Here is a 27371-nt window from a genome sequence, read left to right on the forward strand (position 1 = left end):
AGGGTGGTGAAACAATGGCACAGGTTCCCAGAGAAGCTGAGCCCCACCCCTGGACATGTTCAAAGATAGGATGGAGGGGCTTTGAGAAATCTGGTTTTACAGAAGGTGTCCCAGCCACAGCAGGAGTTTGCAGCTAGATGATCTTTAAGGTCCCTTCCAACATAAATCATTCTATGATTGTATGAACGTGACAGTTTATTCCAAGTGTAGTAATATAATCCCTCTTCTGTTTACAGGCTGTAAAATACCATCAATTGCTGTATACAAATTCAGTATTTTGTTTTATTTGAATTGATGAATGAAGATTACGGACTCAAATATCTGATAACTAAGCATTTTCCCCTTTTAAATTAAAAAAGTAATTTGATCCTATGCATTACAGGTTTTGGAAAGTCCTGGTAAGAGTGCTACACACTATGACAGAGAGACCTGAGAAACACTTCTGGTAGCTTTGAAAACCTTACAATAGGGATGTCAAGACTCTTCACAAATCTGGATCAGTTTTCCTAGTAAATTCATTAGAAATGAAACCTAGAAACTTATTTCATGTCAAATTTTCTCCATAATTTTCCATTTCAAAAGTAGTTTCGCCTGCAAGCACTAGTTTTTTTACTGCCACCTCCAAACTTTGCTTTTTCTCATGGCTGATGCAACACCTGCAGGCAATACAAAAGACTCCAGTCAAAACAGAGAAAACAGTCCAGCAACGTCAGACTGGGTGGCCCTTGGATTTTTTGCCTATTATTCCGCCACCTTATCAGTCCGGAAACAACTGGTTAAAACACAGAATTCATTTGCTCAGGAAAAACTGCTGAACGCTGCCCTGAGAGCTGTTTTACACCATTCTCCCTGCAGCAGGCTTGCCAAACAGGAACCAGGGAAGCAGCTTAGCACTGCACTGTCCCTGATCCTCCCTGCTTCACTGAAGAGCAAAATTAGCTTCTCATTCCTGCCACTTCCCCTTGCTACATACGAACAAAGAAAGGGGGTCTGCTCACCAACATAAATGCTTACTGCTGAAAATGTGCGACTCAAGATAACTCGTTTGTTCCAAATAACAATAGAAATAAACAGGTTTTGTTGCCACACAACCTCACTCTGTAAATTCCTGCCTTTGTTGCTGCAAAATTACAACACTTTCAGTCAAAAGGTGGATTGTACCTAATATAAACACTGTCCTTCACACAACTTAAAAATAGCACTTTGTAAAAACAAAAAAGGAGTACTAAGAAAGCTGCTTAAGCTCAGGCTGCAATCCTACCCCCCTGCATCCCCAGTCAGCAGGCAGTGCTGCATCACACACTGCACTCTCCTCTCTGCCTGCTTTGTTTTACTGCACAGAGCACCTTTCTCTGACTGTACTGTACAAGGCACTGGGAACAGTTTCTCTCCAGAAAATTGGCTTGTACCCTGTGCGTTGAATTCTTCCCCCCTTTCTGACTCATCCTAGGTCTACCTGCCTTATCACAACAGCAGCAACTGCTTTCTCGTCAAAGCCGTGTGAAGGGAGGGTCCTGACCTGGTCCTTCCCAGGCCCCGCAGAGGTCCATCACAGCTTACTGACGTGGGCTGCCTAAATTGTGTTCAGGCCTCCTTGGCTGGGAATTCTCTTCATGCCATTTCCCTCCCCACCTCTCACTGCTACATGACTACCACGTGGCACTCACACCTGCACTCAAGCACATGGAACAACATTTTAGTGACTGCTGCCAATCCAAAACCACAAAGAAACAAGCAAGCCAGCTGAAAACTGAACTCCTGACTGTTGCCCTGTTCTTTCAGAAGTTTTAAAGTTCTTTTAAAAGTTTTCTATACCTTCTGATGTTTACATATTTCTACTAGAGTTTCTCACACACTGTCATGTAAATGATTGTTTTGCATTTTTTTTTTGTGGGAGAAGAGAATTGATGGACTGTTGGTTTGACCAGTGTGTTTGGAGAGGTAGCAATTTCATCCTCCAATCCACTGTGACTTTTAGAATTCTATCTATTGCAAAGTCAGAAATAAAGTTAACTTCCTTTTACTCTTTTGGTCTTAGAGGTGTGCGTGAGTTATTTCATGTTGTAGGGCAACAGCCGACATTAAGGCTTTTTAAGTCTTATTATTCTCTTTCTGTTTTTAAACCAGTTGCTATCTTGTATTTCTCTACTGAAGGCCCAAATGCTTTTCTGGTTTAGGAACAAGGGACAGGAGCAAATAACAGAGCCTTGTGTCTATGACAAAAAATGCATGGCTCCATACTTGTGACCATTTTTAGACTGCTGGGGGGTTTTTAAATTTAGGTATGTGGTTTGCCCTGGCGCATCTTTCTCAAAATAGTTATTCCCAAAGCACATAAGTCAATGAAGAAGAGCTATTTAAGATGCCTGACACAGGTTGTTTTTCAAAATGCAATATGCATTTCAAAGTTTCTCTGGAGTTCAAAGCACAGTTCAGGAACTGTATGTGTGCAATTGAATGCAACACACACAACACATGAGAATGTGAGCCTGACTTTTCCTGCACAAGAAGCTTAATGCTCTGGCCTAGATGAAGATTTAAGTACATTGCATGAGCCAAACTCCAAGCAAGACATGTACAAAGCAGGTTATGAAACAAATGTATGCTTAAGTCCAGATTTTAGAAGTTAGGTTTGATCTGCTGCTTCTTATTCCCTAAACTCCTAATTTACAGGGGAACGTGTCAGAGTGGCGAAGGGTAAATCTCATCTCTGTGAAGTGATACCATGTAACTCCTTTGTGTCTTTACTAAAAAGGATCAGGAATTACTGCCAGGCTCTTACCCCATTTTTTCACTCCAGCTTCGTAAGATTTTACATTTAAAGATGATGCAGTGGCACAGACAGTTGTGTTACTATACTGGAAGCTATTTTTAATCCTTTCAATTCCATTTCTGGATTTTAAATCTGCAGCATTTGTTGTTTTATTTAATCAAGATTTGTTTCAGTTCACTGCTGCCATGACTGACTTCCAGCAAAGTACAAAGCAAATAATTCAAAATATAAAAACTGATAGGGGGACGTTGTGTGACTTGCAGTGGTGCTGTGCTAAATTGCTTGCTTGAAAGGTTAGAAACAGGGAATACAATCCCCTCACCAGACTCAGCTCAGTAGTAGCTTTTGCATATTGTGATCTTCCAAAATGGCAACACTTCTAAAATATAAAATTAATTTTAAATATGACTAATTGGTCTGAGAATCATTAACTAACCTAGGGAAAACAACCCTGAAATCACCAAATTGTACTCCTGCTAAAAAATCCAAATGAGAAAAAACATCAAAACATTAAAGAAAATAAAAATATATGCCAAAAAAACCCCACCACCCTCTCCTCACTAGATGAGGAGCCTTTTCATGACTTGTATCTCAATGCATCAATTTTAGAGCCTCTCAACCCACTGAGACTGCTCCCCAAGAATCTATAAACAATCTTGCCATTTACCAGTAAAATCTATGCTACGTTCAATTCTCTTTTTCCATATACATTCTAATTCTAATCAAGTTAGGAGGAGGGTGAAGGTCTCAGGAATTATGTGAAGCTTTGTTTTGTTTGCAGGCTGTCTCCAAAGGCACAATAAACTCCTTGATGCTCTTGCTTAAGATGCACCAAGTAGACAATAGCTCAGTAAAGCAAACAATTTCTCCTGGGCACAATGTTAAAAAGAGGAAGGCAATGCTTCCTCAGGGGAGCACTCCTAAAGCAATTTTATAAAACAGAAATAAGACCAGTACCTGCAGAAATACACCAGCTACTTCGAAACAAATAGCTCAGAGACCAACAGGCACAGCAGAAAAGAACAAGCTGTGCTGATTATCTTGGACTCAGAAGGTGTTTGGCAGCTTGAACCCATGTTACTGCAAGCACACTGTTATCACTAACTGGAGAGCAGTGCAGACATACCCTAAAATCAATGGCAGATGTTAGGCAGTAGCACTTAGAAGATCATTAATTATGGAATTAAATATATCCTTAATTGTCTGAATGCTTGACAATTTAAATAATCAGCAAGTAATCAACAATTAATGTTGTTACATGCAGGTTGAAATTGTGATTTGTGATATATATGTAGTAGAGCTTACCCATGGGGTGCAACATACACAAATAACTACCTGGCAAAAAGAAAAGGGTACATTAAAAGAAATTAATTATTTAGTTCAAAGACTGTACTTCTAATGAGTTGATTCTAAATAGAAACCCAACCTGAAAAATATTTACAAGCTGGGGCAACTGGTGCTCTAATAATAAACTGTTGTTAATTATTAAATCTTTTGAACACTTTTGATTGTATATGTTCGCAATACATGGTTTAAACCAATAAATCTTTAGAAGTTGGATTAAAATTCACTCCATACTACATAATCTGATTTGCAGTCAGCTACCATTTACTGAGAGCTATTTTGCCTACATTTTTCAACAGCAAAACAGACACAACACACTGTGTTTGAAAAATATTGAATTGTATAAATATTATAACTCTGAAATGTTATCATATATAATTTGTTCTCAGAGTTCTGTAGTACATTTTGGTTTCATTTGCATCTAGACATCTTGCAGGTGTTTTGCTAAGGGAATGGAATTATAAAACATTCACAGATATGGATGGCTACACAGATGATGTGATTTAAAACACAACAAAGACAATCACACAATTACATTGCTTTGTCTCTTCACCTATTAATGTCATCCCTTCTCTTGGAGATTACTCATTAGGAAGCTACCAACCTTCGTATAAGAAAAGTTAAAAAGGGCTCCATCATTCCTTAAAAATCTTCTTAGGAGGCCTTTCTCAATTATGCTCAATAAGGTCAGACAAACTCAGGAAATCACTGGGAGGAAGTCTTGTACATTTTGGAGGGTTTGTGTGGAACACATGCATTTGTGCCAAAGGAGGCTGGAGTTTTGAACTCAAATGAATAGCAGCTCAGGGAACTGACTTGGTACTATGTTATATATCTATTAGGTGAGCCCTGTGCCTTCCCCACTATTCCTGCAGTCACCTGAGCTGTCACCTAACTTGGAGCCATATTCTCACAAGATCCACGTATACCACTAACTTCCTGTCTTCCCCTCTGTGAGCAAGAAAAAGCATGAAAACTGATGAAAGGAGTTCAGAAACAATGAAAAATTGCAAATGTCAGCACTCAAGTGAGGAAATTGCATCACACATCTCTGAGAGAATGGAGGCAACCAAAAACGAAGACAATTAACTGTAAACTCTTAAAATGGTGACAGCACTTCCTCGAGAATAAATGAGCTTATTTACAGTGAAACCAGTGAAGCTACAGTATTTAACACTGATTCCCTGCTCTGCCATGGATATTAACATAGTGTAAGATCTTTTGGCACATCAGCTAAATTGCAGTACCTAACCAGGTATTATTTCAGACTATATGCAGCAAATGCAAAGAAAATTACCTACTATACTCCACAGTGAAAGAAAGATTATGTAAAAATGTCAACATTTCCAGCAGCAAGGAGAGCACATGGAATCCATTAGAGACATGCTCAGGCATCTATTATACATCAGCTGATGCGTAGTAATCTGCTAAACTGCAGTACCCCATCCAAGCATGTAAAGGTTCACCTACAAGAAAGGGTGAACAGTCCAGATGGCAGGTCTTGAGGAAAAAGAGGATGGGAAAGGTTATCCTTCTGTTTCTATGGCCAAATACCGTATGTATCGTATTGTCAGAAATCTGACACAGATTATTATTATTAATAACATTTGAAACTGTCAGAGGTTGTGTGTATTTTTAAGACCATGTTAATTTACCTTAAAATTAATAGTCAGAGTCAAGGCTCCTTGTACAAAAATTCCCCTGTTCACATCAGCCTTTTGATTGAGAGCTAGAGTGAGACTTTGAAGCACAACCCTCTTTTTTATTGACTGCTGATTCCAGAGCAGTTCTGCTGCACAAAAACCAGACTCCTTTCAGAAGACAGAAAACTGGAAGCTCCTCTATGGGGCTAAATGGGGACATTTCAGACTTTGGTAGAAGTGACACAGTCACACATTTACTCAGTATTCAGTAATCCTGAACCACCCACCATGTTCACAAAACCTTCCAGTAAATTCCACATTATAAACCATTGAGTTATACACAATGTCAGCCACAAAATTGTCTGTGGGATGCTCTATCCTCTTCTTCCACCATCCACTGAGGCTAACAACACAGACTGGTCCTCAGTATTTCATTGAAGATAGAAAGGCATTTTGGCAGCACTGGAAGGCATTCTCAACACTGGCATCAAATTGGCAACATGAGGTCTTGATGTAAGTCAGAGAATCATGGGAATGTCCTGAGTTGGAAGAGACACTTAAAGATTATGGATACCAACTCCCTGTTCCTCACAGGACTACCTAAAACCAAACCAAATGACAGAGAGCATCATCTAAACACTCCTTGAACCCTGACAGGCAACAAAATACACACTGCCCTTTCACCCTGAGAGATGTATGACTAAACCAAGCTCGGACTTTATGATCAAGATATAGCCTTATGCTCCAGAGAGTTAGGTAGCACACAGCTTCTCCCACACAGCTGAAGTGAACCTCAGTTCTGCCAACATGCCTGTTCTTCTCGAAAAGGCACGAGAGTATCACCTCATCAAGCTTGCAGACAATTATAAAAGATCCACATCATGAGGTTTGCTGAGATGTCCGTAAGCTTTCCCTGAATACTCTCCAGGAAGCCCTGACAACGCAGTTGCAGCAATTCCTAGGACTCTTTAAGTAGTACACTGGATGCAAATGCAGGCCCTGTGAATACCAGCTATCCAATCAGGAACACACTATCAGAGGCAAGAAAAAACGAATAAATGTGCTCTTTTGGGTCTTCAAGTATTGCATGCACTGCCAGGCACCCCACATTCTAAGAATAAAATGTTCCTGGCCCTCCAAACTCATATTTCTGAGTAGGACTTTCTGCTTCACTGTGGGTGAAACAAGCATAGGGGAAAGTCTCCAGAAAGTTCTTCAGCTTTTTTTTTTCCTTAAAAGAAAAAGGGTTTGAAAAGGACAGATTGAGTTCACTTGAGACATCCTCACAAATCAGATGCTGCAGCCACAGAAAGGAGCAACCTCCCAGAGTACCTGCAGTGGACATTGCCAAACTCATTATTACAATATAATGGGACAACAAATACCTGGTTACCTGAAAGAGCAAATGCAGGAACTGCAACAAGACTCTGCCACATGTGACACTAGTACCTGGGGCATTGCTGTAGGAATCAGGGTGTCCCAGTCTGGAACAGCATGGTGGAAGAGCAACATTGTACCTCCTAGGGAGGTCTATAGTCAAGGAACTTGACATCTTTGTCATGGCTTTTCTTCAGAAAGCTTCAAACCATAAGTATGGTGACAGTATTCAGTACGGGCAAACAAATAAAATACAATTCAAACTTTCCAAACTTCAAGTGAAGATGCAGGAGCCTCAGTAACACCTCTATGCCACTGGTCTGCTCTTATTAAACTAAGTTACTTGTTTGTGGAGACAGACTGTATTTTCATAGGAAGAAGGAAGAAAAACACTGAACTACTACAGAACAGTAAGTAACTGTATAATCTAAACCTTCCTACAAAAAAGCAGTGTCGTAAGGGACTGTCAAGTGAAACTCCCCTGAAACTTTAGGATGCACTCAAAATCCCATTCCTATGACAGCTACTATTATATTTATGATTACTACTGGACAAATGGATATTGCATTCAGAGTTAAGACTTGAACTGAGGATTCAAAGGATTCTGCTAGTTCTAAAGCAACAAGTATTGCTGATCTAAATCAAACTTGAAGACTGTACTGTAATAAAATCTATTGGCATTCAATTCCAGCATCCCTACTGAACTGAAAGAACAAGTGAATTTATTATAGAGAAAAAGAGATAATTGACTGAAATCAATGGCAAAATTTCTAGATTTTTCCAGCATAATTAGTTCATCCACCTTTAGAGCATATGTGCATTTCACACACTTCTATAAATATACATAAACACAGAAAAACAGCCATATGTATATAAAAACAAACATTTAGCATCATGTACAAAAATGTGATTAAGATGATGATCAACTAGAAATACTGAAAGTTATTTTGATTTAAAGTTAAAATGAGGATTAAGAACCAGACAGCTATTATGAGAAACAAAATTTCATAGAAAGTAAGACATACCTGATAAAAATTGGGCCAGAAAGTACTAATTGCCAGCTCTGCTCTGCTCCAAGTGGTAGTGATAGATGTGTTCCAGACTGGGTTACCAACAGGACCATCATTAACCTTCACATATACATTCAAAGTGCCAGGGCTGGCTCCACTCTTGCTTGAAACATAATAGTGAAAATCAATACAATGTGTATCATTTTCTTTCAGATGGGGCATCAGGAGATGAGCTTTCTGTCCTGCAAATCTTCCAGATGTATTCAACAACATGAAAGAACCTGCAAAAACAAAGTGACTGATTCAATTTCTAACATATTTTTCTCTTCTTAATATGGTAATATCTGTAACTAAAGCATAATTAAATAATAATAATAATTAATAATAAGAAGAATAATTCAACCATTTTTCTTTGCTTCTACTAACATAAGAGTAATATGTATGTGGTAGGTATTTGATATCAAGTTTCTTTTGCAGAATCTCAACATTCTTTTGTAAAGCTAGTAAATATTACAATCTTTAGTCTACAGGTGGGGAAAGAAAGAGACAAAAGCCCCAAATGCTGAAGTGACTGCACTGCAATAAACCTACAGATGGTAGTACAGAATCAACTGTAGGTTGTTGTAGATGTCGGCGAACCCGATGGGAAGAATGATGATGTCTAACTCCATTTCAGAAGGCTGAATTATTTCTTTATTATAATTATGTTGTAATACATTAATATGCTATATAAAAGAGGATACTAAATACTACATGCTACTTTCTCCAACTATCATATCTAACTACTCACAACTTGTGACCCTGTTCTCCAGAGTCCAGACACAGGTGGATCCGATTGGCCGTCAGGCCCAAACAATCCACCATGGTCCAACCAAACGATCACTCTGGGTAAACAATTCTCCAAACACATTCCACAAGAGAAAAACAAGGAGCAGAAATAGAAATTGTTTTCTCTTTCGTTTCTCTTTGTGCACCTCAATAAAAAATCCTGAGAGAGAGAGAAATGTGCTTGCCACAGTAGGTCTCAGCTATCTGAGTGCTTCTACATGCACGGTCTCTGCTGGATTTGCCTGGCAAGGCTGTGGTAGTGGGGGAACTACAGGAGTGGCTTCTTGTGAGAAGCTTCCCCACATGTCCTACGGAGCCAGTGCCAGTCAGCTCCAAGACAGCCAGCCCCACTGCTGGCCAAAGCCGAGCCCATCAGTGATGCTGGCAGAGCCTTTGGGATAACGTAATTAGAAATGTGGGGAAAAAAAGAAAACTACAAAATTGTAGCTGAAGAGAAGACTGAGAATACGTGAGAGACGCAGCCCTGCAGACACCAAAGTCCGTGCAGAAGGAGGGGGAGGAGGTGCTCCAGGCACTGGAGCTGAGATTCCCCAGCAGCCCAGGTGCAGACCTCCGTGAGTCAGGCTGGCCCCTGCAGCCCATGGAGTCCACGGATGGTTCACCTGCAGCAGCCTGTGGAGGGCCCCACACCAGATCAACCAGATGGTCAAAGGAGGCTGTGACTTTGTGGGAAGTCCACACTGGAGCAGGTTTACTGGCAGGATTTGTGACCTGGTGTGGGACCCATGCTGGAGCAATCTGTGCCTGCAGGACTGCATCCTGTGGGAAGGGACTCCACACCAGAGCAGGAGAAGACTGTGAGGAGTCTTATTCTTCATGAGGAAGGAGCAGCAGAGACAACCTGTGATGAACTGACCATTTCCTGCCCCTCTGCACTGCTGGGAGGGAGGAGAGAGACAATTCCAGAGTGAAGTTGAGACCAGGATGAAGAGGAGTGTACTTGGTGTCCAGCCAGGGTCAATCCACCACAAGAGTTGCAATGAAATTTAAGAGTATTTTATGTGTTCAGATGGTTGGATGCAGTATGTGATGCAGACAGAGTCTAAAATGTTCTCAATTCCTTAACCTTCCTCTAGCTAATCACAAATTAACTACTTCTCTAAGTGTGGCAATTGTCTCCTGTCCTCAAAAGGTGACAAAAGAATGAACAAATGCAAATACAAGTAAACCAGTAAGCTTTACAGGTGAAAAAAAAAGGCTGGGGTTGAATTTTATATGATGGTCACAACTTAAAACAGCAAATTAAAAGAAATGCAAAAGTATTCAATTAAAGTCACTTTCAAACAACTCTCACATGAGCAGCTAGTCAGTTTATACTCTGTTTTTTAGTGCCTATTAATGTGTTTCATTGAAGTGTACCTTCAAAATAATGATGCCACAGAACTATGGAATTTGAAAGACTGTACAGACGTTAGAAAAATACAACATGATTTCTGGGTTGAACATATTTATGGGTTGAACAAATGAAAACGAAGGAATTCTATTAACAGATAACCTATGGTATCAAAAAAAATCAATATCTACTTTGTAAAGAAAACATATCAATAAAATGCATGAGATAATTTAAACCCTGCATTTTTCACAAGTCCAGAAATAGATATGTTATAGTTCCCTGCTACAAATGCATAACTAAGTGTTCTTAGAAAAATGTAAGTACACAAACACATTTGTCATGTAATTATTAGAAACCAAGTTTTATTTTTTTTTTTCTTACTTTGATGGGTGACAATACCTTCTAATGAAATTCAAGTCATTTCTTGAAATGGAATGTTTGAGAACCTTTGTCCAGACTGCATCTCTATGTTAAACAGGTTTAACTATTCAATAATAGTAGTTTTGCCGTTGCATTTCAATTATTTATCAAGTATAATTTCCTTTCTAGACAAGTTCATAAAATTGACAAAAATGGAACTTACTTTTAATACAAAGAAGTATAAATATTTTACTTCCTAAAAGGCGTTACTCTGTATTTAACTCACAGTCTGTTACTATAATATACTGGGGAAAATCATTTTTCATTGGTAACATAAACAGAAGTCACTGAATATGCTTTTTCTCTTAAAACAGGCAGGAAAGAAACTAATACTCCTTCCATCAATTAGTACATGCTCTGCCATTCAATTAATTTATTTACATTTAAAATATAAACCCCTTAAAATAGGTATAATTTGCTAAGTTATAAGAGCAATACTTAAAGCATTCATGAATTCACTACAAATTAACTGGCAAGATTTTTTACATGGAAATTATCAATCCAACAAACAAACAACAAAAATCCCCACAGTATACTTTCTGACAGTGGATCAGCTCTCTAGAACAGCTTCTCATATACTGGGGCTCATAAGAAATACATATTAAAAATAACTGAAACAATACACTGGTATATCTACAAGGAAACAGTTATCTGCCAGAATTGAAGGATTCCACAAGAAAACATTTAAAGTTATAATCAACTGAGAACTCATTCCTAAGAAGAAATATCAAGTGCGCATCCTACTATAAATACACTAATTTTATCACACTTATTTAATTTCTCCAAGTGTACTTCCACGTTTAAGCACATGGATGATGATAATTTCCTCAGCCAAAAAGTTTAAATGGGATTTACTTGGGTTTAGTCTTTAGGGCTATGTTTAGGCACTACATGCAATGTAGTAAAACCTAATGGTGCTCATCATTCATTAAATTCAGGCTTCTTAAGTCCACAACCCTGCTGAATCACATGTATTTCAGCGTTATAGCTAAGCAGTAGTTTTCCTGAAGTCACCATTGCTGTTTACAATTCCTCATTGAAAAATGGTTCAGCAGGTATTTGGTTTGTGTAAATATTAATTCTAGAAAGATGCAATACTTGAAAAAAGAAAATACGGATTTGCTCCAGAGTAAATGGGCAATTAAATATCCTGGTCATTCTCATTAGCATAAATCAACTTTCTGTTGATTTTCAAATTTCTTTCAGAAAACAAATTTTCTGTGAGATACTGGACACAAAAAGATGGTCAAAAGATAGAGTGGCAGAACTAAAAAAAAAAAAAAAAAAAAAGTTTAAAAAAGAAAATCTGACACTTGGAAAAACAACATACTGTCCTACAAAAAATGATGGGAATGGCATAAGAGAGATTTTCCAGTCACTTCTGCAAGTTTTCACCATGTCACCTCACCTTGTTAAGAGATCCTTTTTTTACTGGGAATGTCAAACACAATGAAATTGAATGCAGTATCATTTTTCATGCATGAAGAAAATGTGACTAATCAGCAAAGAAAGTTACTTTGTTGATTTTTCACCAGTCTTATACATGGTTGAGGACAAATTATTAGTCTTCCCAATGAATATTAAAAAAGTACTGGTCTTTAACTTATTTAGGCATTACTATTGGTTGATTTGGACTCTCAATATTTGGAAAATGTGCTAAATGATGGAGAGCAAAAAGTCTGATTTTAAGAAAACACATTCTGTGTATTACTTTATTAACAGAACACCCTTGAGGTGCAGACAGGTCTCATAAATGCCGTCACTGGGCAGTTCATAGAATCACAGAAAGGCTTGGATTGAAAGGTACATACAAAAGGCTACTTTTTTTAGCAAAACAGGATTCCCTAAATGCCAGCCAACCCTACAGCCATCACTCACAAGAGATTGCAACTATCTGATTGCCCAAGACTAAGTGTGGAACTATTCAAGACACTTGAACTGCTGTGCATGAGCAGATGAATTGTGAGGCTCAAGCATAATGAGTAACCCTTTCAGACAAGGCAAACTCAGTAGAAGTGTTCTTTTATTTACTGTATTCCATAAACAAACATGTGTACAGTCCATCTTGGAAGTACTGCAGAAAGCAAAGGACCTGAATTTAGGAACAGTCCACCTTGCACTTTAACTCCCAAAGCTTGCAAAAAAAACAGGCTTTCTCTTCAGTACTTTTTCTTACTATTTACTAATATTATAGAAAAAGCAAAATACATTTTCAGGTAACATTTGAAAATTACAGGGCTGCTATAACTCTCAAAGCATGACTAGCAGTCATGCTAGTCAAGAAGCTGGAACTTTCACTCAAATGCACCACTTCCAGACATCACCCAGTAGAAATGTGCACACAAACATCAGAGACACTGGCACCCACGAACTGGCATAATGAGGTGTTCCAAAATACACCAGCTGAGAGTCTTCCCTTCAGTGCCTCAGCTAACACCCATCAGTTCTGCTCATTAACTTACAAACCATTACTGTCTCCAGGTGAATTTTAAGTCTTCTTTTGAGCAATATTTACTCAAATTTAACATGGCAATTTCAATCATTATTTATTACCCATCCCAAAAACATCATTAATCTCAACTTTCAAACTGTTTATCTTCCAAATTTGCAATGATTTAAACTCTTGGAAAAAATCCACTGTAACTCCTGTGTATTTTTTTAAAAGATCAATTCACTTCTACACATAATGCCAGCTTTGATTTAGCAGAACAATTAATAAGACTAATAAGCCTTATAATTCTTTCACTAAATTCAGTTCTTAAAATTCTTCCTCATCTCACATGCATAGACACATCTCACATAATTTTGTTAGAAATTGCTTTGATCAAGCTTGGACATTAAATCATAAATTTCTGAATCCTGTATTTTTTGCAGCCCCTTTTTCCAATAGCTGGTATAAAGAAAACTAAACCCCTGCTTTCTGATTAATGCTGTTTGTTTATTCAAGCCTTTTCCATATTTATTGATTTTGACTACTCATCCTGTAATCTGCTTATTTGTTTTCTTCATGACTACTCAATGTTTTCAAACACTGCACCGACATTTTGAAGGCTACTTCTTATATAACTAATATTATCTCTTTACAAAAAAGCCAGCAATGTATAGTAGGGACATACAAAGTTCACAAGCTATTAGAGAAAAAAACTGTATGTGCATAAATTCTGAGAGAGTTGTCTCAAGTTTCAAATTCAACTTCTGAAGCAATCATTGCATTTTAAGAAAAACAGAAATCAAAGTAAGATAAGACTTGAGGACAGGCAGACCCAAGGAGAGTTTTAAAACACAAAGCTTTACAACAGCATCTCCCCAGGTCTGGCACAGGCAAATTCTGGTTGAGCATTCTAAAGCAGGGAGTAGGTATATATTTGAAACACTTAACTAAAATGAATTTGAAGTAATTAAAATTAGAGGACAGTCTTGATCTTTCCAGAGTCCTAGTATCACGGAATCATTTAGTTTGGAAAAAGACTAGACTACTTTTGATATAGAACAAAGTTAATGCTTAGTTTGTATAAAACCTTCTGAAGGGTGGGGAAAAGGGATCACATTTGAACTGCAATTCCACTCGTGAACACAAATGGGAAGTTTTGTGTTTGGTTAGTTTATTTGTTTATAACAGGAAACCTGACTTGCCGAATAAAAGGAAATGCATCTACAAGATAATTCTCCCTCTGTTTGACAAGGAAGGTCAGGTGTGGTGTGGACTCCAAGGAATTGTGCCACTCCTCTTGTCCCTGGAGAGCCACCTTAGATGCAGCCCAGGCCTGAGGCAATGGAGCAGTACCACCACAGGGGGAAGGTTTTCTTCCCAGCCCCAGTCACTCAGGAAACCCACATCAGCCATCAACTGGGAGAGTTTTTCACTTTTAAAGGAACTGTGCTCCTTTTGTGTTTCGAAGAGGTAAGTCCAGTGCAGGGCAATGTTCTTTTTTCATTTCTGTCATCCCAGATTTTGTCTATCCTAATATGCTCTGCAGCTTCACCAGTATCTTCTACAGCCGGTGGGAACTGTGCTACAAACTGCAAAGACTAAGAACCGATTTCTAAAACACGATAAAAAGCTTCCTCAACAAGGTATGCATAGTTTTCTTCAAATTCTCTCAAGAATCCTCATGATGCAGTCAGCTGGATATCTTTAAAGGTGACCTAATGTATTTCACCAGCTATAACATTTTTTAACTTTTATGCTATGACTGGATTTCAAACATGCCAGAGCTTTGAGACAGGTCTGTCCGCACCTTTTCTTTAAAGTGAACACACCAAAAAATACCAAAAGGGCTTGAAAGAAATGATGTTTTATTAGAACATAAACTTCAAAAACTGTCTTCTTTCTGAAAACCCAGATTCTTTTGAGAGAGAGAGTTAAAATACAGCCATTTGAAAACAAACACATTTTCTGGCCAACTATGTCTTTGCAACAAGGGCCCTTTTCCTCCAGACCTGCTTGGCATACCAGCAATCTTCAATAGCCCGTATGGATTCAACAAACTCTATTTGTTCTCCTCTGGGTTAGCAGAAAAATCTTCCCTCTTCTCATCATGTCTGGACTAGTTTTGTGTTTCTTCCCCATTACTCTAAGAAAACTTCCCAAGTATAAGCTCCCCAGTTAGCACATCTATTACTGCCTATCCTTTTGTTCCCTGGAAAAGCTTCTCCCAAGGCCAGATGCTCTCAAAAAAGAAATCCTTTTCTCCCCTTCTGAGAACTTTCCCTAACCAAAAAGCACGCAGTTACCAACTGTGGACTTTACCACAGCATGTAACATACATATAAAAAATTATTTTAAAAGACACCTTGAACCACTCATTGTCACACACAGAATGACAGTATGTGTATAAAGAATTTTTTGCATGTCCCTTCTGTTTTCAAGGAAATGAGATGAAGTTTTGAACGTCACAAACAGAATAGAACTTGTTCAGCACAAAAGCTCTCTCCCTGCCTCAGAGGCTACATTCACAGATGTTTCCTTGCCTTGTTTGTTCCTAATAGAGCACAGCTCCACTGGTTGATTGTTTAGCCTGTGTACCTGCATTGAGATTGGAAGAGGTCTGCTAGGCACATCTGCTAGATTTACCCTGAACAAAAGTAAGGGAAGTCAAAATACAGGATGCGGTACATAAAGGATTAAAGGGTAAGGATAGAAATAGCAACAATCAACATTGTAACCGACAAATGGGCCTTGCTAAAAAAAAAAAAGTGAACCCTTAGGTGTACAATTGAAGGAGACTGCAACTATTGCTGAAACCACAGCAGCTAAAGATCTAACACTTCTATGAAGAGCTTAACGTAGTAAGTGAATTGATTACAGCAGCATAAGAGAACACATCAAATCTATTAAAAGCTAAATAACTGAAGCAACTGTTAATGAAGAAATCCTAGTAAACATGGATGAGGTTCTGCTAGCTGGATTTTTTGCGTAACTGTTAAACAAAATGCTGTTTAACTTCCTTAACAAGGATGTAAAAACAGATGTAAACCTGTTTCTGGGAAAAAATGAAATTATACAAACAGTGGCTAAAAACCCACAAAGCATCTGAGTAGCCAAATCTAGGCTACTCTCAGGAACCAGGGTGAGTGTTCACCTCCCTGCCTGACCAACACAGGGCTGCTACAGTCCCATGTCCCCAGATCCAGCTGTTGGTGTTCACAGCACTGGCAGGCAGATATACAGTGAGAGAGAATGAGAGAAAGATGGCATGACAGATCAAATACAGACAGAAAAACAGTGCCTTTATCAGCATCCCTGTGAACACACAGAGCACTCACACATAAAGCACTGACAGCCCTGCCCTGCTCCTCCTCCTCAGCCTAGGGGAATCTCACTCTGCTAGAGGAACCCACACCCTGCTCCTCCCCAGGCTCTGGCCCCTACACCCAAAAGCCCCTGACTTTCATGGTCCCTCAGCAGCTCCTGGCACTCAAATCTCTTCTCCCCCTCTCTGGTTAACTTGTTTTGAAGTTTATGAGCATTCACATACACACTGAAGACCTGAGTGCATGAACGGACAAGATGGTAGAAACTGTGTTTAGTAAGAAGGCAGGACAGATTGCAGTAATCAAGCACCAGGCAGAGTCTCAGCAGCATGCTGAGCAGTCAGATACGTACACGAGATGAGACTCATTTATCCCTTTACCCCTCTATTTATCCCATGCTTGCTCCTTCCCAATCCAACTGACTCCTGGCTCCTGCCTTTGGTCCCCACATTAACAGCTGCACATGCAGTGAGAGCAGCACACAAAATGGCAAGCTGCATTTTCCAGTGAGCCGCTTACCCTATCAACTTGCATTTTATTATAACTTGGCATTCAAAGCATGGGCCAGTTGTTCTGTCACAGAAGATAAGTATCTGTAAAACTAACCAGCACATGCTAACAATTATTGCTGCTGCCCAGAAAGTTTCTCTTCTTTTCTAAGCACATTCTCTTTGCTGCACCACCAATAACATTAGTCATTATTTTTGTAAACCATTCAACCATGCAATTCAGCATTTAAGAAACAATACTCAGGAGATAAGCAGGAATCAGCTTTAACATGTTTCAGGGGAGCTTCTGGGGTAAACCAGTTACTTTTCAGATAAAAGCTTTGCAGAAGTAAATGTAGAAAGGCTGGGGGAGAGGGGATCATAGCTTGATCCATGTTACTCTTATCTGAAAAGGACCATCTCCAAGAACAGGGTTAAGTGCTACTGGTACTCTTCTCCCTTCCCAGTGACAGGCTGAAAGGTTTGTTAAACACAGAGGTTAATATAAAAAGCTTCTGAAGGCATGAAGACAGTGAGCTTTACAACTTTTACAGAGATACAATTTTCTTTCAGCTTTAGGTTGCTAGGTTAATGTTGGGCTAACAATCACACCTATGTATACTCTTCCAATTCTAGATCATCCGAGCAGTAAGTTACTTCTCATTTAAAAGCTAACTGTCATAGTGCTTTCCTCACAAAGTGTTTCTGGAAACCATTCTGCCACCTGGCTGATTAATGATTTCTTAACTACTGAAAGTTGTTGCAACGATTAGTATCTGCAGTAACACACCACATACAAATGACTTGCATCTTCTGAATTGCACTCAAATGTCTGACAGTTTTTCACAGATGTGCAAGGCAGAAAACAAAAACTACTGTACTGCCTAAATCCCGTAATAACAGAGAGCCTTATGAAATCTTGCTGGACAGACCAATAATTATAGAAGCATATTAGCCTCAAGGGCTTTTCTGTTACTGGAGTAATTTACTCCTGGTTTCGTGAGTGTGAATAAAGATAACTCCCAAGAAATTTTCCTTATCTATTTAAAAGAGTAGGTTAAACATTGCATTGTCATCTACTGTACATCTGTGGAATTTTGTTTTTATTCTATCCTCCCCTTTTGAATCAAAGCACCCATCTTTGTCTCATCTGTTCAACACACTCATCTGACAACTCCCTTACATGGGCCATGTGTCGCTTCAATTCTTTTACTTCCACATAAAAAAATCTTGCTCAGAAATTTGAAGCTCGACAGTGTAATTACAATCAGACTGGCTTCCCTAAAACATACTTTTATGCTCTGTTTTTCTAAATTGAATCACTCATTGAGACTCCAAACCACAAGTAGTGGGTTTTCTTCCCCAGTTAAACTACAAATTACTTCCGATTAGTATTCACAGCAGTTTTCTTCCACAGAAACACTTCAGAGACCTTAGACAAGACTCGCTCAGTAAAATTTTAAGCACATCAGGGCCTGTGCTTCACTGATGAGCAACAGGATGGCTCAGGACCTTTACTCTGAGCTCATGTCCCACAGGAACTCACTGCTATACCAGCACAAAGGCACACACATGCACCCCATGGCAACTACAGGACAGTTTAAGCCATAATGGATCAGCTACTGCACTTTCTGCAGGTGAAGTTATATGCTTTAGTCAATTTATACTGTATCAATATGAAAGCTTTAAAGCTGATGGAATAGCACATTCAGTTGGGGCTATTACTTCCATCTTAAATAAATCACAAACCAAACAACCCCTTACCCCCATGAATTCGGTCTGCTTTTAAAATGAAATTTAATACTAGTTTACACCAAGATTTATACCTGTCTGTGTGTGCATTTATCAGCTTGGAATATTGCCTTAGCTGGGCTTTGTACAGGAATTAGAGACCCATTACACCGCCATTTCTCCATTTCTTTCCTTTTTTTTTTTATTTTTAAATGCACTTATACCTTTGCCACAAAAACAGCTGACAGCATTTTCTACATATTGGTATATAAAGCCATATTTCACTTAGGTTTCCTCCTCTAAGGGATCCTGTTACACTTAGCAATGACAAAGAGAAGAATTACATATCTTAAGAATTCAGATTTGCTTTTTCCTACATGATTTTCAAATTCTAAAGCAAAGAAAAAATAGAGGTATTTGTTATCCAAGGTATAAGTTATGTGAATGAGTTCCACTACATGAAAAATTAGAAAAAAATATTTAAAGCATAAAGATTGTCTTTCCTTAAAGAATATATTAAACTATTCATTCAACACCATGTCAGCTCTAAAATAAAATTCTTTTTGCAAAAAACACCTTCTTGGCAGGAACGAAAAAAAAAAATCCATTGTCAGCTATTTTATTCTTGACATGGTAACCACTACAGTACAGCCTATCTTTAAAGGCTCTTATCTAGACGAGATTACGTCACAGACTACATCACAGAGAATGAATACTGTGCAGGTTGCCAATTTATCTGTGTTTATTCACACAATAATTTCCTTCACTGTGGTAACCGGCAGACTTCCCAAAGCCGTCTGCAAACTGATAAAATGGGAATTTTGCTTCACATTCTTTTAAAGAGGTTTTTTCCAAGTCCCAGATGGAATTGGTTTTAAGTCTTGCATTACTATGGTTATTTTCTATGTCTTAGTTAGTCTCCTTAAATACAGAAGAAAACATTTCTAAATCATTTAACTGGTGTATATAACAGTTAATATATTTACCAAATGAACTTCATGTTGGGCTTTTTGCCTGTGCAGTCCCATAGAGGTTACTGTTTAATGTACTTATTTTCAAGTTCTAGTCTGCTAGAGATGCATTAAAGATATTAAATTGGGCCTGATTCATCACTGAAATAATTCTTCCAGTTTCCATGACTCACAATCCCAGGAACTGAAATTGTCATTCAAGAGAACAACAGAATCAGGGTGGGTTTTTTTTCAAAAAGGGAAAGCATAAGACTCTAATTAACACAAGGGTTTAACGATGTGCTTAAGTACCATTCAGGAAAGCAGTTAAGATACTTAATTTGTCGTCAATAGGATTAAAAATTCAGAAGGTACATGCATAGTATTTCTGCAGGATGCCTTCTGGAGTTCTGAGACCCTGCTACTGCAGGAACCTGACATTCACAGCTTTATTAAAAATTGCTAATTGAAATGTCATTGTATTACAGCACAAAATTTTCAAAAATTAAATTTTATACTGAAGGTGGCTGGTGGTCTGCAAGAAAATTAAAGGATTTGTAGCAATGCTCAAGCAAAAAAAGTTTGGACAACACTGACTTAAACTCGTGACTATTTTTTTAGCCCAGAATTTAATCCAGAAGTTAATATTCAGGCACGTGACTGATTTTAAAGGGAAAAGAGAGATAAAGAAGTGTTTTCACTACTGTTAAAAGGGAATGTGGGTTTACATGTATTTAAAATAAGCTGCAGAATAAAGAACAATCAAACAAAAGCCAGTCTAAAAGAAAAAAAACATTCTGCACTTTTCTTCTTTGTTGACTCCGTCTTACATTTAAAAGCTTCTAGGCCAAAACTTACAGGACAGTAAGAATCCCCTGGATTTAAATGCACATCAGTCAAACAAAAACTAGGAAACTAAAATTAATGTTTTTCTATCACCCTACTCTTTTCTGCAGTCCTTTTGGCCTGGCATCCTCATGACCATTCTGCTTCTCTGTGCTGCCCATGGAGCCGTGTCACTCCCTACTGAAGCTTTCAGGGGTGTCTCCCATAAAGGCTCAGGCTGCAGTTTGCAGCCACTGCTCCATCCCTTCCTTGAGGTGGCTGCCCCTGCCAAGCTGGGCCTGGCTGCTGGGAGACAATCCCCATTTCAAATGTTTTTTTTTTCCAGTATGAGGAGCACGGAGCAGCCTTTACCAGCCCAGTGCCACAGGAACCCATCCCACTGCGACGCTCCTGCAGCAGGGAGATGGAGGCTGACCATGGCACAGCCAGGTAGGTGTTACCACATGTATACCCCAATGCTCCTGCCTGTCACTCAATATTCACTTGTTCTACATCAACAGCTTCTTACTTCGGGCCCCCAGCATTAAGAGGAAGTTGCTGTGTACAAGCAGGCATCCTTAAGCTGAGCCTTGTATCAAGGTAACCATGAAAACAAGTAGTGCAGGCAATAGTTTGGGTGCATGTCAAACCACTCACAAAGGGATGTTTCTGTATTTAAAACATTGAATAAAAAATTGAGCTTCCAAACTGACATATTTACTGTGTCTGACTGTAGTAGAAGTCTCGATTCCATTAAACTTCTGTTCATTGTCGGCAAACATGAACCCTTATAAATGTATTTTCTGAAGTACTACAGACCTTTTATTGTCATTATGTTCAATATCTGTTTCATATAACCAAATAAGCCATACTTCAACAGCATTTTATGGGACAAGAATTCTATTATAAAACATAACCATAACAAAACACATGACACTAAAATATTAAAGAGAAATGGAAATTTCACAGCAAATAACTGCTAGACTCAATTATCCTTTACAGTAAAAGGAATATTTTCTGTTTCATTCGGACTAAAACTTTGTGTCAAAAGCAGAAATGCAAAACTTAGTGACATAATTTCATATTTAGGCAAGTAACAGCTTTACCTGAGACATTGTAGGATTCATTTTCTCTCACCTCATCTGTTGCCTTTTTATTTTGTCTATAATTATTTAATCTAATATTATTTTGGTTTGATTTACTAAACTAAACTTGCAGTTCATTCTCCTAGAGTTCTTGCTGTGATCCCTTGAAACCTGGCTACCTTTATTCTTTCAACATTTTCAAGTGTTTTATTGGTGAAGTTTCAACTAAATGTACCAAATGTTAAAGTCTTATGTGCAGTCAGCCCAGGAAATCATACCAGTGGCAGAAAGGAACATACTCAAACTAAAAACTTCACTTCTAAACAGGTATTTTTTTAATCAACTATGATTACAAGCAATACCTCCAACTCTTAATACTTAGTCAAGACAAAAATAATACAGCCCCCATTTCTCAGTGTCATTTTAGACAGTACTTTGTATACAGAAGCACTGAGACTCTAGGCTATATATTCAAACCAAAATGGAGATCAAATTGAAAAATACAGAGTAAAATATAGGAATTAAAAAAATAAAGATTTTGAAAATTGATGGCAGATATGGTACTGTAAATACATTTAAAGTTACTTTACTTTGTAAGTTCACTTGTTTTGAAACAGAAGTCCACTCTTCCAGCTTCCTTAAGTGTCCTAAGGCCCTGCTTCAGAAAAGGTGAAAAATAATCTATAAACAAAATCACCCCTTCGGAAATACACACTCTGAAGCACACTGAAAAGCCCAGATTCTGAGGCAAAATGGATTGTTTGCTAAGACTGCTGTGTTAACCTCAACATTGAGATTGCCCACTTGCTCACTCTGTTGTGCTTATCATATTCTTCTATTCCTTCTTACCATCTGCTGTACACAGGAGGAAAGTGGAGAATGGTCTCTTGGAAAGTGAGTGCACACTTAGCTAGCAGATGTCAGCATCTATTTCACATGTTGCACAATTAGCAATCTGCAAATTCAGAGACTGAGGTTTAAAAACACACTTAAAATATTTGAATAACAATTCTTGTAAAGATATTCCTTTAAGTGCGGGGATATTTTAAACACATATTCTGAAATGCCTGCTGACACACAGAAGTTGCTACCTGGAGCACAAAAACCAGATATGTACTGAACGCTGTTTATGCACACAATTAATTACCTGTAATGCCCAAGAAGCTGAGCACCACTGTTTGCATTTGTTTCAAGTTTACACTAACTTTTTTTAACTAAGGAAGTCTATTGAAAATGAATCCTCTTTTTACTTGCTTACATAGTCCTCTTGATATACAGAGGGCATTTTATCATTTGAAATTTACTTATTTTAAAAAGAAAAAAAAAACATTACAGTTAGGCAGCAATATTTCCCATTTCATAACACTCAAACTTGATTTTTTTGTGGAGATTGTAACTCAACAGACATTGCAATATAATGAACCATTACTAGATAAATGCATCTAGGCTATTCCTAGTCTTTGCTCATCATATTTGATAAGGCCTGTCATGAGACAGCAGGCAAGACTCACTAAGCTTTAACAGAATGTAAGTTAATTTCCTGAAAGAATAATTTAAGGGAGATTTTTTTATTAAACCCTAATTACTTCTACTTCATTATCACTTCAGTAGGTGGATTGGTTGATATCATTATTGTAATGGAGGTCAGTGAGAATTAATCAGCCCAGTCTTACAAATATACCACTTCCTCTCATCTTTTTATAAGTCTGTCACCTTTTCATGTGTTGCAGTAATAAAATTCAGAGAGGTCATACCAGGAAAGTGAAAAAGCAGTGACTGAAAAGGGTCAATGGTAGATAAGCTCTTACTGCCTTTCTAAAATAAAAACTTCATCCAGAACTTCCTAGATTTGTGTGGTCTGGCAATATTGCTAACATAAAATAATTTAATGTTCAACCTGCTTTAGCAGATAAGAAGAATGTGTTACGAGTGCCTTGGTTTTGTCAGAAGTCAGGGGCAAAATTTCTGCAGTATATTCTGACAATGGATACTTCAGGAATGACCTACAGCTTACCAAGTCCAGCTCAAGCAAGTAGACAGGAATAATCTTGAACTTTCATTTTTTCTAGAATGCTATTTTTTCCCCAGCTAAATATTTTCAAACACGATTAATTTAAATTATTATAATTTATAAGCCCATTTCTCTGATTTAGAAATCTTTCCACTTGGCTAAAAAATTGCTGCCTTGATACCCTCTGAGTAAAATTTCATCAACAGTAGTCCATAATAACTACTTCCAATCCTTCAGAATAAAGAGCAGAGGAGGAAACAAAGGACTAGGAAAATAATGAAATTCTACAAAAACCTAATTCCTTTGAAAACTAGAGTTGCTGAAAAAGATTTTTTTTTTTATTAAAAGATAGGATTCTTATGAGAGGATAAGTTGGTTTGGGTTTGTTTTTTGTTTTATTTATTGTAGCTAATTCCCTGTGTTATTATTTTAACAACTACTGGCATTTATTTCACACCTACAAAAACTGATCTAAGATTCTCACAGTTTATCTCTCTAATTCTTTATTTAAATTTCTGAAGTTTCTTGTCCTGTCACATTCTACTTAGCTTCTTTGTTCCATCAGGGATGCCAGCTTCATCAATCCCTTGGGTTTCCTCCTGATCATCTCCCTTATGTTAGCATGCCCTCCTTCTGACTGAATATTCAACAACCCAACCTCCTTTCATTATTCAACAACATCAGTTTCAAGAGGCATTCAATATATTAACACACTAAAGAAGTTAGTTGATGAACCTTGCTGTTTCCTCTGCCTTGAATCCTGATTCTGTAATTTCTATTAGTGGGGATACAACTATCATAATTTCTAAAAATACAGGTGCATCACGTACATAAGCATTTGTACTGTCTGGTTTGTCCTAGGTGCCAGGAACATGGCTACATGGTAGATGAAGCCTTTGAACTTCATTAGAAGTACAATTCTACAAAAAGCAGCATACACCTGATCTAAACACACAATCCGGGTCTTAAAACCACAGGAGGCATTCACACCCTTACATCCCTCACTTACCTATCTACCCATTAGGTGTCCTAAATTATTGTGTGAAAAGCATTCTTTAGATGTACTGGTTTTAATTCTGCATTAAACAACCAAAATAGTACTTCATACCTTTAAAATCTCAAATTATTTTCTAGCACACGGAAAAACAGTGACTGAGCCAAAATACGAGCACTTCAGATATTCTCTATAGCATTCTTTTCATCTTGTGGAATCTAAAAAGATATTTTTCTTTTTTTTTTTTTTTTTTTAAACAGTGAAACACTAGTTCAGTCCATTAAAAAAAAACAAACTGAAAACATTGAAGATTTTCAGAGAAAAAATGTTGCTTAAGGGTTTTCAAACAAATCATTACTAGGAATTGCCTTTTTAATCAAGCATGAGGAGGAAAGTAGAAAGTATTTTATTCCCTGTAACAACATAACACATGCTCAAATACTTAGAAACATTGTTTATACTTCAAGAGAGACCTTACCTCCAGAAATAACTAAAATTTTCTAATATTTAGCTTATATGCATGGGGAGATATAAACTCTTATTTCCCTGTAGCTTGCCTTTGTTTACAAATTTGCAGCATAAAACAAAGTCATTCTAATTTTTATGTTTTTTTTTTTTAATCTAAGATAGAACAGCAACTATAGATTTTCATTTTAGTTGTTTGAGAATAAAAAGAAATGGCTACTTAGTACTGTAATTACTTAACAATGATTCTGATACTTCAGTAGCACAGATAAGTAGCATTTTTGGGTTGGATGTATCACGAAAGCTCAGCTAATATAGTAACAGAGCAATACAAACATTCATTGTTTTTAAAATGCTTGGCATTTTAATAGAAAATCCAGTGGAATAATTTTGAACAGTCTACTTAAAGCGCGATACTTACATAATTTTCCTTAGCCTCCTGCTTTATTTTTCCACCGATTTTCACATAAACATGCTACAGATTTTAATTCTCAAAATTGTTAAATTGATCCTAGGTAAGAAGAGATTCCCAAATCATACCAATCATCCCAAAGATGCTGAAAAGCATGACGAGTGCCCATGTACATCTTAATGGTGACTTGGTTTCTGAAATGAAAGCCTTGGAAATGCCAAAGAAAATCTCTCTTCAAAAGCAATCTTGAAATCAAATCTGCATCGCCCTATAATACTTAGAAATTTTAAAAAATATACTTAGTACTGTTGGAAAGTACTATCAGAATATTATTGTTTAATTAACCAGGAGAGAAAACTTTCACACTTGACCACTCATAAAGTGTTCTGCCTCTGAGCAAAGGATGAAGAGGAGTAGCTCAGGCTTTCTGAAACAAAATTCCCTGAAGAATAAAAAGGACTTTTCCCAGCCTTGCACTAATATAAAGAGAAACTCTACCTGGAAGTTTACTGGAGTGAGAAAGGTAACACATTCTAAGCAACATCAACATCTGTCATCTCATGCAGGAATACATTCACTGTGGCTGGTGCATTTTCTTATAAGCACTCAGGGCTGAGTGCAAACATTCATTATAAGAAGTTTGTATTTTACCAGTGCCTCCTTCAGTAAAGTTTTTTATATTTCAATGAACAGGTTTGAATCAGCGTTCTGGAATGGAAAGCAATATAGGCATCCTGATAGGAATCATAAACTAGATTAAGTATTTCCCATCTTTATTTCACATTCTGCCACTCTTTCATTATCTCAAGTGAGTCACTCAACCTGCATAGGTCAATTAGATTATCTGTAAATTATGCAGGACACCACACAGCCTCCTGGTTGTTATGAGGTGTTACTCATGTCTGGAAATAAACATTTGACATTTTTGGATAAATAAGAGTGTAAATTTTATTACTGCCAGCTAACAAGAAATTAGCTTATGAGGACCATGCTACGTGCTGTTTGCAGTTATCTTGCATGATGAATGATTCTCCCAAAAAGTCATCAAAGATCAATGTCACTTTTCTCAATCCTTGCCCTGTTTTTCCTGTTTACAAGCTTCTACATTACTATGCAAGAAGACAAGCAAGAAACAAGGACAGTAACTGTCAGTTCACAGAAATGCGGATGTCACATCCACAAACGTGACATCATTTTGCTCTGAAAAGTAAAACAAACAGCAATTTTTTAGTCATGGTTATTATGTCCTTAATTAATTTTCTTACTTCCTGAAAAGCAGAAAAAACTCCCGAAGTAATACTGAGTCCAAATACTTAGCTTACAATATACTACTATTTATTTGACAGATACGTTGAACCGAGCCCACTGAAGCAGTTATACCTGTTTTACTGTTTCATTATTACTACCAGAAGCAGCACAGAAAGACTGTTTACTACAAAGTAGTAAGCAGTATTTGGCATTAGCAGGCATAGAAGATACCGAGGTCATCAACTTTCAGTAAGGGAATACACTTTGATTGGCTGATTTGCAGGAAACATTCTGTTACTAACATCTTCTGGGCTTTTTCCCCAGAAGAAAAAATTCCTGTTTTATTTATTTAATTCCTATTCCTGTTTTAATTAAAACAGGAATAAACTGTTTTTCAGTTTTGCTAAACAAACAGAAAAAAAGATCATGCTGACAGAAGAAAGAAAAGGTCTTTTCTCAAGGGACATTTCTTAATGCATAACCTTCAATAACCTTTAGCTTCCCCAGGTACAAAATTTTTTTGAAGTCAAAGGCCATTGTTTTTCTAAATGGGCAAAAACCATCTAAACTATTATGGATACCCAGTCTCTTCCACATCAGCCAGACATACAGAAGCTACTGTAAAGCATTTCAAGGCCTACCTCTGTAGCCAAAATTGC

At 37.6% G+C, this 27371-nt stretch overlaps 1 protein-coding gene across 6 annotated transcripts in view; it reads right to left on the reverse strand.

Moving 5' to 3' along the window:
* The window catches only part of PTPRM (protein tyrosine phosphatase receptor type M), a 445924-nt gene that overhangs the window by 302435 nt on the left and 116118 nt on the right, over positions 1–27371 (reverse strand). For all 6 annotated transcript variants that reach the window (XM_053945623.1, XM_053945606.1, XM_053945597.1 and 3 more), the window contains exon 3: positions 8163–8428. In XM_053945623.1, the coding sequence (XP_053801598.1) occupies positions 8163–8428 (266 nt within the window). The remainder of the gene's footprint in view (positions 1–8162; positions 8429–27371) is intronic.

The sequence above is a fragment of the Vidua chalybeata genome, chromosome 1, assembly GCF_026979565.1.
Source record: "Vidua chalybeata isolate OUT-0048 chromosome 1, bVidCha1 merged haplotype, whole genome shotgun sequence".
Taxonomy (NCBI): Eukaryota; Metazoa; Chordata; class Aves; order Passeriformes; family Viduidae; genus Vidua; species Vidua chalybeata.